This window comes from Patella vulgata, chromosome 9 (assembly GCF_932274485.2).
Source record: "Patella vulgata chromosome 9, xgPatVulg1.2, whole genome shotgun sequence".
NCBI classification, from domain to species: domain Eukaryota; kingdom Metazoa; phylum Mollusca; class Gastropoda; family Patellidae; genus Patella; species Patella vulgata.
The window spans coordinates 25905664-25926061 of NC_065887.2; the positions used below are offsets into that span (position 1 = coordinate 25905664).

Consider the following 20398-nt stretch of genomic DNA (forward strand, 5'->3'; position numbering starts at 1 on the left):
TTAGAACTGTTTCGTTTGATATCCGAGCCAGAATTTGCAAAGTCAAAGGAAAGATAACTGCAAAATCCGCCTCCTCGTCGTAGTTTTTTGTTTACATTTTGAGGTGAATATATTTTTCTGCAATCTTTACCCAAATTCTAGGATAACAGCAATGCTACTGCCTCACTAACTCTTTTCTGCTGATAATTATATAATATTCACCTAACATTTGCGACAATTTGCCATGGGTGTCACAGAAAGAAAAAAAACAAACAAAACAGAATTTAGTGATCATTATAGTTAGAAAATGGACAAATTAAATATTCACTAGAGTTAGAGTAGAAAATCTAAGAAAAGGTCGTCCCGTCAATCGAACACATTAATTTCAACTAATTAAAGAAGTCATTTATTCGAGATTATCAATTCATGTTTTATGCTTACAGTTAATATATTATAAAAGTGGGAGGATACTGTGAGATCCCAGGCAAATAAAACTTTGACCCACATGTTGTTAATTATGTGGTGACATTAGTTAGTCCTACTCCAGGGCATGTACAAAGATGGTGCATGGATTTTTGGCTTGCATGACAGACAAGTGATACAATGTGTAGGCCTACTTTTAGTCAGATCAGCTGTGTGAATGAATGCCATTTCCATTACACTACTGACTTGCCTTAAATTGCATATAGTGTCACACAAAGACAACTTTCTGACCGTGTTATTAAATAAATTGCTAAAGAAGTTGTGTTTTGACAATATATCTTGTACAATTTCATATGTTGTAGGCCTACGGTATTTTCTCATGCGTTTAATTAAGTGATTTATGGAATTTTCTTTTCAGATTTCATGATGTTTGTTACAGTACTTTATTAATGGTTTGAAGTTGTATAATATCAATCATGGCTAGTGGAAAGTCTGAGATATTATGGTCACCTGTGGATCCAACAGAATTTATAACATATGGTTCAGAGATAACCCTGTATCGAGTTGAAGATGATATAGCACAATGTCATTTAGAACAACACAATAAAGGTGAGATGTATTTAATGTGGTTCCATTACAAAGATCTTCAGTTTGCTGTCTGCAGTTGTGAAGCAGGCTGGGGGTGTAAAGTGTACATAGTTTATTGGCCAGAATAATATTAAACATACATTAATGAAGAGAAACATATATTTATCAGTGGTTGAATGATACAGAGATCAGGTTGCTCCAATTTGTAGGTGCTTTTAAATGGTGTATTCAGAGGCAGTGAAAAGTTCTTTTTCATTGTAGTGCCTATTGCATAGTCAGTAAATATATTATCAATCCCTCTGATGAATTGATTCCAATTTTGAAAAAAATCACCATCATTGCTCAAATAAGGAATTTTCCACAATTCTGTGAATTCTTATTGATTGGCGAAAGATTTAAGAGGTTCAATAAAAAGTGGAAATATGAGCTGTCTGTTAATAAATTAAATACTTGTAGGTTATTAATATAGTAAATTTTGTTTATTATAGTGCGACAGATATCTGATAGTACTTATGCTGTTCATGTAGCTTCTAATACAGATGTAGCTCTTATAAAGGTATAATTATATTCTACTTAAAAGTAAACTGGGAAAATTGTTAAAAAGTAATAGATGAATTTTAAAATGGAAAGGTGGACAACTAGAGTAAGAATTTAAGACCTTTCCTTGACAAATTCATGTGGCTTAAAATAGTAAGTGCTGGAGGACCGCACTACATGCAAACAAAACCGATAAGACAAACCTGTGGGAAAAATTAATCACACCAACATTACAGGAAGAAAACAACAAATATATAACAAATCAAGTTAAAAGATCCGGGGGACCAGCCATAAGCGTCAACTGTGTTGTACAGTCCCCGGCCTGTAATGATACCGGCTTCACTGAAACTGAAAAACAAAACAATGAACGATTTCCAAGAAAGACATAATAGAAATGATGAGTCTGAAGGGTGATCTTCTCTGAAACAACAATAACCCGCTCTCCACTTCCCTCCCTTTGTAACTGTCCCTGTTAGTTCATTTCTTTGTTACAGTTATGTATAGATGAGCCTTCAAATACTGGTATTGTCTTAGATTATTTGAATAGTAAAATCAGTGCTGATGTGGCCACTAATCTTTTCCGCATTGCTTAATGTAAATGAGCTATTAGCATTTAGGATCCTGATTTTCAAGGAAATACACCTCTGATATCTGTTTTCAGTGTGTATCATGGTATCCAAAAACAGATAAGAAGAATTTATTAGCGGTTGGTCAAGCTAATGGTCATGTGGTCTTAACTAGGTAAAACTTTCCTTGTGTGATATAGAACAGGTTTTTAAAAAATCTGATTTTATGTAATTTGATTGCATGCTTAGTTTAAGATAATTGATCCATTCTTGACTTTTTATAAGACAAAGATGACATGTATAGCATCTGCAACAATATTAATTCAGTGTGCTGTATTTTCTTTCACTTTGATATTAATTTTCTGTTGTAAAATAATATTTAAATATGGTTTTTCTTTCAGTATTGGGAATACAACATCATCCAGTGAGTTTGTAGGAAAAGAATTTGGTAAGTGATGTAATCTGTTGATCAAAAAGTTTATTGGTATACATATTATACTAGCACAGAAAGAGAAATTATCTTGATTTGTTTTACAGAATCAAGTTGGCCTTTTACTTATGATATTTTTATCAAACCATCAATCTAAATCCAAATAATGCAAGAATGAAATAATAAAATTTTGAAAAATTCCTCCTTCATTTTTATTATTCCCCTCTTTTGTTTCAATATTCTAGAAATCGTCAAATTTAGTAAACTAATGATATCAATTGAAGTTATATGATTAAAAAATACGAACAATTATGATCATTAAATTTTAACTATAACAAACAAATTATTCATGAATTTTCCCTTGAAAAATATAAAAAAAAAATTCAACACTGATGAAAACTTTTCAACATTAGCTAACTTGAAAATAGAGTTTGCAAGCTTGTAATGTAAGTGGTCATAATTTGAATGCTGATTCTAAATCCTTATTCAAATGCTATTTATACATTTATTCAAATGCTATTTATACATTCGAGTCAGTTTGAAATGATAGATATTTGTTGGATTGTGTTTGATGCCTTTTCATTTATCTAGATACTGTCAATCTTTCAAATCGTAATACTTTCTTTTATCTATTTGTTAGTAAATATTAGTAAACAGATCTAATTCCATTATTTTAAATTTCCACCGAATAATGGAAAGTATAATAGCATTGAACAACTTTGTATGTTTGTGTGAGCACTATGAATAGACCTACATTTTAAGCATGTTATATTTTTACAGCTGCCAAGCATGCAAGAACATCGTGTAATTATGTTTCTTGGAACCCTAAAGATACACATTTGGTAAGTTTGTCATCATGAGTGGTTGGTGGTCTACAAATCCATCTTGTTTTTTTTTATTAGTACAACCATTGGTAACTTTTATTCTTATTTTGAAGTAGAAGCGAGTGATTTATTGAGTTTAATAATATTGTAAACTACAGATTTAACAGTCCCATCAGCATAAAAAATTGCCTCTTGGAAATAAGCTACAAATTGGATCAAAATTTGTCAATAAAGCCAAACAAGAAAAGTATACTTTTGACAATCCTTCCAAAAATTATGATGCTGGAGAGAGGTGTATGAACATGATCAATGAGAATGTTTTTGTTTTTTAATTAAAAACAAGCTGTGCTGCTCTTTTTGAGTGAAACTGTGATATCTGAGAACCAGAATATTAAAATGACAAGATGTACCGGTACATATTTTATCATATGTTATATTATAATATTAGAATTTTGTTGCATGTATAATATAGATTGTTGATAAAAACAATATACATGTTGCAGCTTTAGGAGCATATCAGATTTCTATTTTAACTCTTGCTAAAATATTTGAACACAATGTGATTTATTTACAGTTGGCTGAAGGTTTAGAAAAACATAGAAATGATTCTTGTATAGCTATATGGGATATTAATAGCAGTGTTATGTCAGAGAGTATGTGGGCATCATCATCACGACTAAGTTACAGTGAATCATCCATTATTAACAAACCATATCAAGAAATAGGTAGACATAATTTATATTACACATGGTTAGGATTATCCTATACCTGAATTATATTACCGGTAATAGATTTCACATATTAAATAGTAACTTTTATTATCTACTTTGATAGACTGTCCGTCTTTCACAGTTGTGATTCCTTCCATTACTATCTTCCAGCTCCAAGCTTATTTTGTATACACATGTATTTTATAGCACTACTCGCGCTGATTTGCCTGTTTATCATTTCATCCATTTTAATCAACAACCACGCACCATTTAGTTAGAGATACAGATAACAGATTGACATCACAGGAAAATGTTGTTTTGTGCCAAATTAGTAAATTCATGGCGGATTTTTAAATATCATAGTTATTATCAAAGAAACAGCCTTACCTCCCTTCTGCACCAAATCCTGCATAACGTTGTCTTACTCTGATAAGAAATGTATGTGAAGTTTATTTTATTATTATAGGTTATTCTGAGTCCAGTTCTTCCTTTTCCTGGTTTTATTCAAGTCCTAAAACATTTATAACGGGCATGAATAATAGACAACTGCGTATTTACGATTTAAGAGGTAAGAATTAAAGAGGTGTGCTATCGATTCATTACCTCAAATCACAAGTTTCTATGTGAAAAAAGTAAACGATATTTAAAGAGAAACAATATATGGTAATACAGCTAGGTTGCATTTGATAGACGACAAGGGTTATTTTAATTAATGTATTGGGGTCCCAACAGTGTCTAGTCACCACTTGAATTCTATTCTTCTCTCTTCTCTTGTGGACAGTTCATTTAAAGTCTTATTTTTCAGCCTTTTGCAACCCGAGCTGGTTGAAACTTGACAGGAACATTCCCAAACCATTAATGGAGCCAAAATTTTGATATCGTCCCTAGGGTGAATAAACACCCAATTTGAATGTACAGCCTTCAGATTCTTATTTCTCAGCTGAAAACCATGGGGTTGTTCTAAAATTAACGGAGTATAACTTGTTAATACATTTAGTGTCAGTTTAATACAAAAAATTATAAATTTAACCAAATAGATGCATATATTATGTTAAATCCAGTAATGTCAGCTTCTGGAATCCAGGTACAAGATATTCAACCTTTTTAAACTATAAGTGGCTGTGATGGGTGTGTTGTCTTTTTCTACAACACATGTAGCCCATATTTTTAAGGAGTTCATGGCTAACAAATTTTTGTTGTTCTTTTGTATTGAAACACAAATTGGTAATTTATCTAAAGAATATTCAGAAAATACAATAAAATGTTGTAAATTAGAATTCAAATTTATATTAACGCATCAATTATCTTCATCCATATTTAAATCGAAGAATTTTAAGTTCACAACAAAAGATAGTTATATGTATCATATATATTTTAGATGGATCTAAACCTGTAAAATTAACATCACATAAAAGTGTACATGGTGTTTGTATTGATCCAAAGTTTGAAGATAGAATAGCTTCATTTGGAGATGTGAGTATTTTGTTTTATATTGTATATATATGTTGTTTGTATTTGCTTTTGATTACACTATCTAATTCCATGTGTAATTAGTAAACTGTTGATTAGGCTATCTAAAACTACATGTAATCAGTAAACTGAATATACCTGTAATTAATAAACTGAATCTACCTGTAATTAATAAACTGAACCTACCTGTAATCGGAAAACTGTTGATTAGATTATCTAATTCTGCAGGTATTTAATATCAATAATAATTTTCAGTAAAAATTGAGACATGAAACAGACTGGCTTAAATGTATCTATTTTTATTTTTAGGCATTTATTTCTGTATGGGATCTCAGAAACTTTGATAAACCTGTATCCTTTAAAATAAATATAATATGTAAAGACATGTTGCTAGTTATAGTCATAAACTTTTAAAGACTGTATAATAATAAATTATATTATTTCATTTCTTGACTATTAGTTGAAAATATAATATAAAAGTGAGAAAGCAGATTCAAATTTGAAGCTAGTGATATCAAATTATAAAATTAACAATCATTTCCTTAACTATAGTCAGATTGTAACATTACAACAGAATAAACATGTTCTAAAAATAAACTGGTGTCCTGCCAGGTATGTATTAAGAGGTGACTTAACATAAAATGTTGGGAGGTGCTATATACTTGTAGACCAGTTGGGGAGGTTCTGGAATTCCCGGAGCCCACAAAGGCTGCTTTATATAAATGACTGTTTTGGGGAATACTATCCCTTACCTATTAAGAGTGGTAATAGGTAAATTGGATCCAAATTCAGTCTTCTAAAAGGGTTAGGATTAGAATTCCCCAATATACTAATTTATATAAAGTGGCCAATGTGGACTCTGGAAATTCACGAATCTCCCCAACCAGCCTACAATTAACATCTCCCATTTTACATATAATTAATATGTTGGCTCGCTATCCAGAAGGTCTTGGTTCGCTTCCGAGAAAGTTCCTCTGTATTTTATGGTGTGGTTACCCCATGTCAGTGGTGAAGTATAGAGGACCTAGCAAGAAAAGTGTCTAATCATTCAGATGGGATGTAAAACTGAGGTCTTGTGTACAAACTAGCATACATGTAAAAGAACCCTTGACAGTTTGAATTCAAAATAAGAATAGGTCGTAATAAATTTGGTAAAAGTTCAGCCGTATGATAAAATCTATAAAAGGTAATCCAGATTATGTGTAATTATACAGTATATAAAAACTGTTCTTTAAATAAACATTATATATTTTTTCTGTAACTATTATAGAAATGGTATGTTATCAGTATTATGTAAAGACAGTCCAGTTGTTAGTATGTATGATATAGAACATTCCGTATTAGGTAAGTACACTCATTCTACAATATTATCTACACATTAAACTCCATTTCTCTCTTTCTCTCTTTGTTTGCTCTTTATTCTGGAATATTGGGGAGTTGCGGTGGCTCAGTGAGTAAGATATTGAATCACTAGCCTTGAGGTCCTGAGGTTGATCCCACTGTTGACTGAGAAAGTTCATTTTGATTTTCCGCTATGGAGCAGAGCAGAGGGCCTGGCAAGGGACAACATATAGTAGTTCAGATGGGACAAAAAACTGAGGTCCGGTGTACACATGTGCATGCACATAAAAGACACCTTGATAGTTAGAATTCAAATAAGAGTAGGCTGTAGCACTGCTGTCCCTTAAAGCTGCATGACATATGCCTGTCTTCATTAGCCCATTTGGTGCAGAAAAGTAGGATGTCAAACCCCATTTCATTCCCTTCATTTTGGAATATTGAATATTTATACTTTTAATGAACAGATTAAAATACTGTATGATGTTATTTTTTCAGGGTCTGATGATATAGAACCGGTTATTAGAGAAAGAAATATAGAATGTAAGATATAATTCTTTTTTGAGTTTAAGAGATGGACCCCCAAACTTTTGTGGAAGAAGTAAACCTCTCAATATTAAAAGCATTTCAGAAATAGTTCAACAAATTCCCAGGACATTGAATATAGACATATGCAGAGAATCAGTTCTCATTTTATCAGAGCTTGTGGGGCTATGTTAACTTTGAAAGTGTGTCTAGTCCTTCGAAGGGGACAGAAAACCAAGGCCCTGTGTAAAAATTGGTAGTAAAAGATATTTTGGCACTTGAAAGTTGAAGAAGAGTAGACAGAAACACCACTGTCCACAAAAAAATTATCCTCCTCATAGCCCTAGAAATAAAAATATACTATATTGCATTCAATAATAATTAAGATTGGTTATAAGGTTTTTACAAGGAGAAGAAAAGTATTACTACACATAATTAGAGCAACACAATAATCTTTGTACAGATATAATCTTTTCATTTTCTTTAATATAACTGAAATCATTTGATGTATCTGTAATATCTATTTTTCCAGCTAAAATGCAGAGACAATATGTTTCATCATTTGCTTGGCATCCAACAAAAGAAAATCGTTTACTGACGTTTGTGTCACCAGATACTATAAATGAAATAACAGTATTTGACAAGATGACTATGGTAAATAATAAATAATTTTAGTATAATTAAACAGAAAATCTTAATTGATATGATTGTGCAATAAATCTGATGATTGATATAAAATATATGACAGATGAACCAGGACCAGACAGACTGGGTTACAATTTGTCTTAAAGTCATCAATCCCGATCATGCAGTATTCAGACAATATTTAATTTTTGACTACTTAATCCTTACTAAAATGAAAAAAAATTAAATTTTTAACATGTATTCATGGAACCAAAACCAAAATTTCAACGATAAATAATCTCACTGCTTCGACTCAATTGGATTAAAATGAGGCCCATCAAAATATATTACCCAACATAAATGGCCTTTTTCATGATTTGTGATTTAAAGTTACTATTTTTTCAGCAATGGTCAGCATTATTTAAACTAACATTAGCCAGTGGTCAAAAAGTTGTAGAATATAATATTACTAATGAAGAGTATTTAGACGATATATCATTTAAGATGAGACGAAGAATCAAGAAAGCCTATGGTGAATTTGTAAGTATTGATTTAAAGAGAAGTTTGCTGGATAGACATATTCTAAACTTTCATGTCTAAAAAACAATAAAATTAAAAAGTTATTTTATCTTGATTGTTAAGGTTCTTAGAAACTAATTGTATATTTTGTTTATACTTCTTTGATGCTAAAGTTTGAGACCCGTCATGTAGACTGATATTTGCAATGAAATGTAATGAAAAAGTAATTGGAATGTAATTGTCCATTACATGGGGTAATTTTATTGTAATTAATTACATTTCTATGATTCATACAATATAATACTTTAAATCATGTAATGTTTGAATTTCTTTACCCATAAACCCAGCTCTGACATATTTAACTTTTAACATTTTGAACACATACAGTAACTCTAATTGGGGTAGAATTTTTCAACTTGGTTTAGATGTTTATCTTGACTGAGTTTTATGAAGAACATTTTCTGTTTTCGCCACTGAAGTTGCCTCAATTAATCACACTAGAAACACTTGTGTGATAAAGGATAAAAAAGTCACAAATCACATGTGTCTTCATGCTATATTTGTGACAATGACAGCTCACAATATGTCAACTTTGTATTTAACCATGGTACTAAATGCTGATTTATATATTTTCAGACCGAAAATGTGTTAGAGAATGCTCGAACTGTGTCTGATGAACCAGAACTACGAGGTGTATGGGAATGGATAAACTGTATCTTTTTATTTAAACAACATTTATTCTTAATAACTGCATGCAACTTATTAACCCATATCAACTCATGAGCAGTCAGACTGACTGAATGTTCAGCGCCATACAAAACGATTATTATTATTATTATTATTATTATTATATGAGGCAGGGCGTATTTACCCTTTCTAGAAGACCTAATGCTAACAAGCCTATTTTAATTTTAAAATAATAGTTGAAAAGTTGTTCTTTAGAAAGTAATTTAGATGAATACAGCAAACAATGTAATGTACATGAAGATACCATCTTGGCCTTGATGTTCATGGATGGAAATGCGAGACATTAAAACCATCCAGATAAGCACTCTTTCCTACCCAAATCATCAATAAGACTTTTAATGACACCCCTAACAAAACGCAAACACAAAGGAAAAACAATAGAATTCTTTAACTTAATCCCAGCTGTACGACTTAAAAATAGTCTTGAGAATAGAAACAATGTAAGTGAATTTCAGGGAGTTAAAGGATTATTAAAGATGACTGATAATACAGATTATCCGTTACGAAGTAATTGTGAAATATGTGGCTGGGAAGATACAGATGAACAAACGTTAACAGTCCGAGTATATGATAGTGAAGAAAGGTAAAGTAGAAGGACTTGTGGCAAGTCGAAGACAGGCTTATCTTAATTTTCATTTTGATCATCCCTCAATTTTGGAAGAGACCGATGGTGGCTGTCTTATTAACCATGAGCTGCAGGGTATGATTCTGGTGGTCCCATGAAATACCCACAGGATTTTCCAGTCTGTATTACCTTTGTCAGTGGTGCAGGAAGGAGGATCTGGCAAGGAAAAGTGCCTAGTAATTCCAAAGAGTAAAAATAATAAAATATAGTTTAGATACCATATGCATGCAGTACTTTCAAGATGCCCTGAGAGTTGAAATTTAACAAAGATTAGGTTTTAGTGCTGCTGTCCCAGTAATGTTTCCCGCATTGAGTCACAGCATGCTACATGGCTTATTCATGTCTTCATTAGCCTGGTTTCTGGAGTAAAGCAACTTTAAGTCCCCATTTCATTTCAAACAATCCTACATGCCTGCAGCTTCTTATTGATGTAATGTAATTATTGGTTTCTAACAATTGGTTTCTAACAATTTCTGGAATAATTAGCTTTGATTTAACAAATGCCAAAACTACCAGCTATCACAATCTGACCATTTATTTTTCAGGTCCCAGGCTTTAGAACTGTGTGGTTGGGGAAGAAATGACAACCTTAAAGCTCGTACAAATTATATGGAATAGTAAGATTTTTACTGTTTCTCTGACAGTCTCACAATTATGGCGGTAGCTCAGTGTGTAGGACACTGACTCGCTAACCAGGGGGTCCGGGGGTCTTGATTCTGGTGTTGGCCAAGAAAATTCTCCGAGATTTTTCAGAGTGGTTTCTTCTTGTCAGTTGTGCAGAATGGAGGAACTGGCAGGAACAGCATCTAGTTGTGAATATGGGATGAAACACTGAGGTCCCATGTACACAGTGGCATGCACGTAATAGATCCCTTGACAGTTAGTATTTCTAAATATTTTGTAGGTAGTAGTGCCGCGATCTGGGTAATATTTCTCTCATATCACACTGTATGGTGTATCTCCCCCCCCCTCCAAAGAATTGTGTCCTTTTCAATGTATTTTGTTGTTTTTTTCAGTTCTTTTAGAAGTGGTAATTGTGCTAAAGCTGCTGCCATTGCTCTGTTTAGTAGACGGATAAAGAAAGCCTTAGATTTTCTGAGTATATCACAAGAAGATGGTGGGTTATTGACTTTATAATATAAAAAACTTTCTTAAACCTTAACCGTTCATTGTTGACTATAATCACCACAACGTTATACAGCTAAAGTGGTCACGGTCGACTAAAGTCGACCACAGCAAGAACATTTTTTATAAGCCGCATTTGAGTATTTAGTTTCGTATTTAATTGATATGGCCACGCTTGCATATCAGACAGGAATTTGTCTTGTCAAGGGCATTGAGAGAAACATGTCTTTGTTCAACATTTTATGACAAAAAACGTAATTTAGCGATGTCAGGAAGGTTAAAGACTCTCATGGTGGTTGAAATGCTTATGAATGATTCCCGACTCGGGATTATATCAATGACACCGATTCTGAAGACGATATTTCTGATGAAAATGATTTAGAATGATTTATATATTATAGATCAACTTATCCCCTTCAACTTATTTATTGGTGTCAAGAGTCTATCACTTATAATTATCCAGCAGTAGTCGATTGAAATAGGCATACAAAATATTTCACTTTAGCCATTATTTAGCCTGACCACTTGACTTCATGACGATTTTGGTTTAAAGTATTGATGCACCATTTCCATTTTTGCTATAATATTAAATTTCTCACAGCTTAATACTCGCTAACAATGTTCTCAGATTGATTATTTAACAGTTAATTAAGAAATCAAAATACCATCACTAGATAATCTCCTGGCATGAACTCAATCGGATTTAAATTAGGCCCAACAGGTTTCTCCACCACCAATAAAAGATGGCAGCGTCTTGTTACCCTCGAGCATCATAGATAGATGAAATTTCGATTCCTCATATCTTTGAAAATACTGAATGGAATTGAATCAATTTTGGACTGCTATTCCTAATGGTAAACGTTAGCTTGGTCAGTCATTTATTGTTTTAATTATTAAATGGATGACTGTTTATATCCAAGCTGTATCCAGGCCATCCAAGGGTCTAGAGAGTTGATTTTGAGCTTGCCATGTAAATACAGGACTAATTAATAATTTCTACAACATCTGAAGCCTAAAGAAAGACTTGCAATAGGCAGATTTAGCTCTTAACTAACGTATCTTTAATTAAATGTTAAATAATGATTACATTTTAGGGTAAATTGAACTGTGAAAAATTAGATATTGCATTATTGTCTGATGTCAGGGGAATGTATTTTTAAAGTTGTAATATTTTCTATTTTTTATAGGTAGTGCTACTTTAAAAACTGTTGCCATAGCGATAGCTGGAGTAACAGATAGAAGTGCTTTATGGAAGAAAACTTGTAATGAATTAAGACATGATTTAAAACATCCCTATTTACGTGCTATCTTTGCTTTCTTAGTGGATGATAACAATGACTTTACTGACATATTGGTGAGTTATGATCAAATGAAAGCAAATGGGGTTTAACGTCCTACTTTTCTGTACCAGCCAGGCTAATGAAATTGGCTATACTCCATACATAATTGAAAGTTAGACTGGACACCTGTTTTTCCATTTAATTTTAATAAAATTCCAACTGTAAAGGGTTTTGAGTTACAAGTTTTTTATATCATTCGAATGACTAAAAAGTTTTCCTTGTCTGGCCCTAACAAGGGGAAACCAGGTTGGAAAATCCTGAGGAACTGTCTCGCCAAACAATAAAATGAAAGTAAATAAAATCGAATACACAGGGGAGCTTAATATAAGGCAGTTTGCTTTAAACTAGTTTATTTCCTGTATTGTTCAATACTTCAATACAATCATTCAATCTTTTGGATGGTTGAATAAATGTATTACAGTGGAATTAGTGGTTTGCAGGTCTTCACTGGTTGGTAAAAAGTGAATTTTCATTTAATGGCATTCGACTTTAGGCTGCAGTTAGTTTGGGTATAATCAAAATAGATTGTGTCTGCCAAGCCGTTGCTGAGATACAATTTCTCCATAATTAAGTGAGTCTATGGCTATTCTGGATGTGATATTTTTCAAAATAAGTTATAATTATTATCTACTTGTCGGAGTTATAATATCTGTTTAATACTTGTGTTTGGTAAAAACTATATAATTGATTATTTTTAGAATGATGAAGAAATAGAAGTTAAAGATAGAGTAGCATTTGCTTGTACATATCTTACTGATGATAAGGTATGTACGTAATGGTATACGGAATGAAATGGTGTTTAACCATCTACTTTTCTACAGCAACATGGCTAATGAAGACTGGCATGTGTCATGCAGTAGAATTTGAGGGTATTTTTGCCTTGACAGTGCTGTAACTGCCTACTGCCAAGGGTTTCGATTATTTGAATTCCAGTGTATACAGAATCTGTCTTTTTTCCGGTCCATTCATATGACTAGTACCTCCATCCTGCAGCACTTACAAAGATAAAACAGGTTGGGATTGAACCAGAGACCTTATAGTTACAGATCACGATTAAATTACTCTCTATTAATCAGCTTCAGTGGGACCATGTACAAGGCAGGATATACTTGCTCTTTCTAGAAGCTGTTTTATATAGAAAGATCACATAATAAACACTATTTGAAGTAATGGTGTACCAGTATTAAAGTGTGTAATATAAGATTTGTATCCCGCTCCCCTTTGCCTTCTAGACTGTGAACCTAAAAAATCCAGGTTTAGGGGTCGGGATTTGATCATCCGTTATCTAAATGGCCTGGAAGGCAGTTGGACAAGAAAACATTTTACACCAACTGACACTACACCCACAATTTATTACATGAACCCTTTTATCTAAACATACATTATGCAAGAGCTAAATCTGCCTATTGCAGGTCTTTCTTTAGGCCTGAAATGTTATATAAACTATTAATTAGACATTAATTAACTTATCCAAACCATAATCAACTCTCGATGTCATCGGATACTCAATATTTTAACTAGATTAGAATGGTTCGCCATTTAAAAATAAATTTAATTTAAAAATGGGAAAGCGAGGCTAAGTCTCGAATATACCAGTGCCCTTGTTACCACTATGCACACATCTTGTCAAAACTACACACAGTGATAACTTAGCTCAGAATGAAGTAATTTGAATGAAATTTTCAATATTTTCATTTCACATTATCTATTTTTGAACTATTTTAGCAAGAATGGCAGCTCTTTAAATAAATCATACATAAAGTATCTTTAAAGCATCCCACCCAAATATAAAAAATCCAAACAATGTTCTGCTGCATGCAGTATTGATCTTACAGCAAATTACTGGAGCTATGGCTAAAATAAGATTGACTTTAGAATTGGAACTGATATTGCTCCTCAAAGTTTGGTCAGTTAAAGGGACTTTTACAGTATTTCCATCAATTCAATAGGTTTTTTTATCTGAAAAAAGTAAAAATATCTTGACATGTAGTAATAATATAATCCACTCCACAGCATGTCGTTGTTGGGTTCAGGTTCCCAATTAATGCACTATTACATTAGGTCATTATATTACAATATATTACATCTTTTGTCAGGTGCAGAAATATTTTGAAGATCTGTCCAATAAACTGAAAGTAATTGGTGATTTGAATGGTTTACTGTTAACAGGTATGTTATTATTGTATACACTTGATGTCCTTGGATTAGTCGCATAGATTTAGACCCAGAGTGTAATAAAACAGTGGAAACCTGTGTCACTTAGATGAAATTGAAAAAGAATATGTATAAAGGGCACGAGGCAAAATTCCCCTTTCATGCATTGACCACATGTTACATAACCTTCATTATAAGTGTTGATTGCTCATGTGGAAATTTTCTTGGCTTGAACAAAGTAGCATCTACTGTCACTCAGAGATTTGTGTACCGTATATCTTTTGATTAGTTGATAGATAAAATGAGATCTGGCTGATGTGTATCTGCCCTTTGCCCATCATCTGTCCAGAATTTCTTGTGAATACTATACACTATGAAGGTCAGAGTTCTTGTTGGACTGGGTTTTTTTTTCAAATTCACAGGGAATGCTTATTTGGACAAAAGGGATATCTCTATATCATAAGTCATATTTAACTCCCAATAAACGCTATTGAATTATCTTGCCATTCCCATTTGGACTCTTAAATTAAAGCATGTGGACACAATACAGGAAAAATTCATAGAGGCATAAGAAGTAACCCTTTTGACATAAAGAATAATTCGATGTTACTACAAACCCTCCACACCCCTTTTATTTTCAAATTCATGAAATCTTTTGAAGGCGATACAGGAAAAAGTTCCCTATAGAATTTTAAAACCTAGGTGAGATTATTCAATAGGGCATTAGCAAAAACTCTATTGAATTTCAATGTACAGAGTTTATATTGGATTGGCTCTGAGCTAGATTTTAGATTTTCTTAACAATGATTTTAGATTTTCTTATCAATGATTTTTGTTTTATTAACAAAGTTTCACATTTGTTAACACTAGTTTCACATTTGTTAACACTAGTTTCACATTTGTTAACAATAGTTTCACATTTGTTAACAATGATTTCAAATTTGTTAGCAATGATTTAGATTTTTTAACAATCATTTTAGATCTGTTAACAATCATTTTAGATCTGTTAACAATCACAGTGATTTCAGATTTGTTTACAGTGATTTTCGATTTGACTTGAATCTCTTTGCAGCTTGTTGGGGTATATGTCTATGTTTCTTGTCATTATAGGTTTTACAAGTGAGGGAGTAGATTTATTAGGGAGGTATGTAGATTGTTCAGATGATGTACAGACAGCTGCTTTGATATCTATTTATTGTTGTCCTAATACATTAGATAAATCAGAGTTATCTAAAGTATCTATGTGGATTGATGGGTAAGTATTTTTTTTAGCCATTTTGTTTTACTTTACCACTTAATAAAGGGATGGTGGCATTCATATTCTCTAGACAGTTCTGTATAGATAATATCACTCTACACGGTCTTTTGTTTTAATTAAATTACTAATGACTGAATATTGTGTACGAGTATATGAACTTAAATTTAAGTAATTCAGTCTAAATGACTGTTAGAACGCCATATTATCTGAATTTAATTTGTTGAAATGACTGATTATGATCATACACACATGGAGATGATAAAAATTGTGAATGAGATAACTGTAAAAAGATTTTGTTTGATTTATTTTCTTTTGTATTCTAGATATAGAGCCTTGTTAGACCAATGGAAATTTTACAATATCAGGTAATATTTATGTGTGTTTTGTTATTGTTTCGTCATTTTATATGTATAAGCAATTGCTCATCCTTTTTTTCTATAGCCACATAATTTTTATATTTCTATTGGATTCATGTCCATTTTAAAATGGAACAGTTGCTACTGTACTAATTAAAAGTTGACATAAAATTCAGCAGTTTATGCCATTCTATTTTCAGAGCGAAATTTGATATAATTAGAAATAAATTTGATTTATCTGTCAGACCAGCACCTCAAGTACATGTACGTTGTAATTTTTGCGGCAAGTCAATCAACAATACATCTGCTATGCAGATGCCCCGATCACGTTTACCACCTGGAGTAAGCAGTCATGCTATTCATAAACCTAAGGTATGTACCATAAAGCTAAGATATGTACCATAAACTTTTAATAACATAACCCTTAGATAAATATATATACAAGTCTTACACATTATATTTAAATTTGTTGTATTTCAGACTTGTCCAAATTGTCGGAAGTCTTTACCAAGATGTTCAGTGTGTTTAAATAATTTAGGAACAGCATCAGGAATGGGAAATCTGCAACACAGAGGTATACAGCTAACTTTGATTGATTTACGTAGCATGATCGAAATGTAGGGATTGAACAACAGCTTTCGAAGTATGAAATCATGTCAACAAAAGCCACACATAGGCTACTTGTTTTAATACTTGATGCATCTTTACGTTTGTGATAATTTTCTAATAAGTCAGAGAAGAACTAAGTAACCGCCCAACCAAAAAAAAAAACAGAACAACACCTGAAATTCAAAATATTCAAGTGGATGACGAAGTCGGTTACAAGGACATAAAAGAATACAATTCACAAAAAGTATCATCGAAATTAGCCTGAATATTAATACATTAATACAAAGACAACATTGTTTCAGGAGATACACAGTAACAAGAGTGATATCAGGTGTTCTGGAAAGACTAAGCATATCCTGTCTTATGCACTGAAATTTAAACATGCATCTATGTAGCCAAAATTAGCAAGAGTTTAACAAAGCAATAATGTCTACAGATTTTGAATTTGTTCGTTGGATTTTGAACCTAATTTATTGGTTAAATCCGCTTGTGCTTTTTTTTTTTTTTTTAAAGATAAGGTTACTTATTCATTTGTGTAAAATGTTTTTCCATGCCTATTATTTTTTTTAGGATTACAAAGTAAATTAACACCTATATCTGATTGGTTTACATGGTGTCAATCATGTCGTCATGGTGGTCACGCTGCTCACATATCAACTTGGTTCAGGTAAGAATATACTGAGCTGTGTTTTCTCTGGATCCTCCAATTTCTTCCCACTGCAAAAGATCCCTACATGCAAGCCAATTATTGAAATAAAATTTATCATGTTAGTCCCGAAATGACCTATTTTAAACCCCATTTGCTAAAGCCCCATCTAGGCCTAGATTTTAACATCATACAGACTCAAAAGAACTTTTATTAGAAAACTGATTCTATATAATTCAAATCAATCAGTTTTAATGGGGTTTTTTATTTTCGGGCATGCTATACTCTTAAAGTAATTCGTATTTTAGACTTTTGAGATATTATGTGAACGATCTAGCTCACTGGGTCTTTAATCCATTTGAAAATACAATTCAAAGGGATTTAATTGTTTAGGGGTATAAGCTGATCTTTTGGTGTGAGATATGTTTATAATCTTATGTTAAATTAAACTGTACATTTAATATCTTATATTTGTTGCAGAGAACATTCAGAGTGTCCAGTGACAGCTTGTTCCTGTAAATGTATGATAGATTCCAAAAATGACTGACTTCCAAACATATAACTAGTCTAACAACTAGTCATATTAATATTTTTAAAAAAAGCAGACAACAGGGCTTTCTTTACAGTCATATTTACCTGCTTAGACTGACTGGCAATAAATTGTAACGGCCCGCACATACTCTTTTCTCCAGGTTATTGCGGCCCCTGGACCCTTGCCTATAAGGACCTAGAATGGACGCCCCCAATCAAGAATTGCTTCTGCCGGCCCTGTTGTATGACTGGAGAATTTGACGTCCTTCAAATTAAATGCCATAAAATTAGAAATTTAACCTTAAAATACAATAGATACAGTTAAATCAGTTTCTACATGTAAAAACACTTTCAAATCTATATAAAATTAAATAAAAAATTGGGAATAGACTAAAAAATTGTTACATTCTTCAGAAAAAAATATCATGCTAATTCATCATAAACAAAATTGCAGTATATCAAAAATTGACTGACTGGAATAATTTAGAAGAGTATGCTCTGATAGGTACGCATGGTCAAATTTGAAGAAAATTTAAAATTTGGATAATTTGGGTGTGATGAGGATTCTTGATATTATTAAAAGAGTATAGAGTTTGTAAACTAATGAGATGGTGGTACAGACATTTTGATCAAACTTAGTGCATGTACATATATCTCTACACGGCATGTAAATGAAAAAGTGTTACTGTTTGTTTTTATACCTTTCTTGCGAAATGTTAAAATCTGTGAATAGATTGTACAAGATAATGAATTTGAGTGTGTGGTTATATACTGGGATATATTTTGTTAAGACATGTATATGTAAACATTTTTGTTAATATACAATTATGTATATAAATAATTATATTACTAATTATTAGTGTGTATATAATAATATATGTATATCTAAATCAAGCTTCCATTTTTATACAGCCTTGGTTAATGGCATCCTTTACACAAAGGGGTGGCAGGGTCGAGTGGGGTAATTTAAATCATAAGCTCTCATTTGAGTCCAGTGGCGTGATTTCAATCGGCAGATTTACGCAATGGCAGCGTTATCATCAGATCTTTCTCCAGTTCCTCTGTATTCCTCTGCTGCTATCCCTACGAGCAAGCAAATTATTATTCATAAAATGACCTCTCTCTGTCCTGTCTTTATATCTCTATCCTCCACCTCCCAAACCCCTCTCTCCACAATTGTAAATAATCTACAGGATAGAGTTTTTCTCTCGCTGTCTAACTCCCCCCTGCCCCCTTCAATAATTCCTTGCAAACACTCTACAGGGTTAGAGTTTTGGAAATCCTCACTTTAGAACTTGGCTGTATTTAGGGTGTAGATAGATGTATTATAATTATTATTTTGTTAAAATGGATAGCTTATATTAATTGTTATATACTGATTATTAATCAGTTATTTTATATGTAAAATTGGATGTGAAACATGCTAAATATAATGAATGGCCTGAAATAAATTTGTTGAAGTTTCATTTATTTTTTTTATACGTCCACATTACTCCACATTCATAATTCATAATGTGACGTATATTTCCGTCGCCTCTGTCTGTGTGTGTGTGTGTGTGTGTGTGTGTGTCTGTGGTTCGCCTACAGGCCACAATTCTTAACTGTTCATCTTGAAACTTTACATACTTATTCCTCATACCCTAAGAATGACCCCTATTGTTTTTGGCGCATGCCCCACCCCCAGGGGCAGAGCCACACCCTTTTCTTGTATTTGTTTGTTTGTTGGCTACAGGCTGCATTTCTCAATCTTGAAACTTTGCATACTTATTTCTTATGCCCTATGCCCTAAGGAACATCACTATTGTTTGTGGTGGATGCCCAAACCCCAGGGGCAGTCACGCCCATTTTCTTTTTGTGTGTCTGTATGTCGCCTACAGGCCGCAATTCTTAATCGATTGTCTTGAAAACTTTTCATACTCATTCCTTATGCCATAAGGATGACCTCTATCATTTTTGGTGCATGCCCCGACCCACTGGAAGAAGGCCATGCCCAACTTTTGTGTGTGTCTGTGTTTCGCCTACAGATTCTTTTGAAACTTTACATACCCATTCCTTATACCATAAGGATGATCCCTATTGTTTTTTGTTGAATGCCTGACTCCAGCTACATAGCCACACCCATGTTTTGTTTGTGTGTCTGTGTATTGCCTACAGGCCACAATTCTTAATGGATCGTCTTGGAACTTGGCACTCCCAAATTTTGTGTTTATCATATACAGGCCACAATTCTGAATGGATCAGCTTGGAACTTGGGTTATGTATTCCTTATATTCTAAGGGTGGCAACTATTGATTTTGGTGCATGTCCCGACCCGCAGGAGCAGAGCCACACCCAATTTATGTGTTTAGCGCCTGAAGGACACAATTCTGAATGGATTATCTTGGAACTTGGTATACTTATTCCTTATACCCTAAGGACAGCAACTATTGATTTTGGTGCATGACTCCCTGTCCCACCCCCACCCTTGGGCGGCG

The 20398-nt window shown here is 32.8% G+C and overlaps 1 protein-coding gene across 1 annotated transcript; it reads left to right on the forward strand.

Annotated features, from left to right (window-relative positions):
* Positions 1-48: 48 nt before the first annotated feature.
* On the forward strand, positions 49-19390 carry LOC126832470 (GATOR complex protein MIOS-A). Its single transcript, XM_050563259.2, has 28 exons — positions 49-103; positions 821-1011; positions 1479-1546; positions 2189-2268; positions 2495-2541; positions 3304-3365; positions 3922-4072; positions 4524-4625; positions 5436-5530; positions 5837-5878; positions 6084-6139; positions 6798-6871; positions 7364-7408; positions 7923-8044; positions 8420-8554; positions 9170-9245; positions 9683-9863; positions 10451-10522; positions 10922-11022; positions 12218-12384; positions 13069-13134; positions 14467-14539; positions 15635-15779; positions 16106-16147; positions 16339-16510; positions 16619-16712; positions 17318-17414; positions 17874-19390. The coding sequence occupies exons 2-28, from the start codon at positions 879-881 to the stop codon at positions 17938-17940; spliced, it is 2565 nt and encodes an 854-aa protein (XP_050419216.1). The 5' UTR covers positions 49-103; positions 821-878; the 3' UTR covers positions 17941-19390.
* Positions 19391-20398: the final 1008 nt, after the last annotated feature.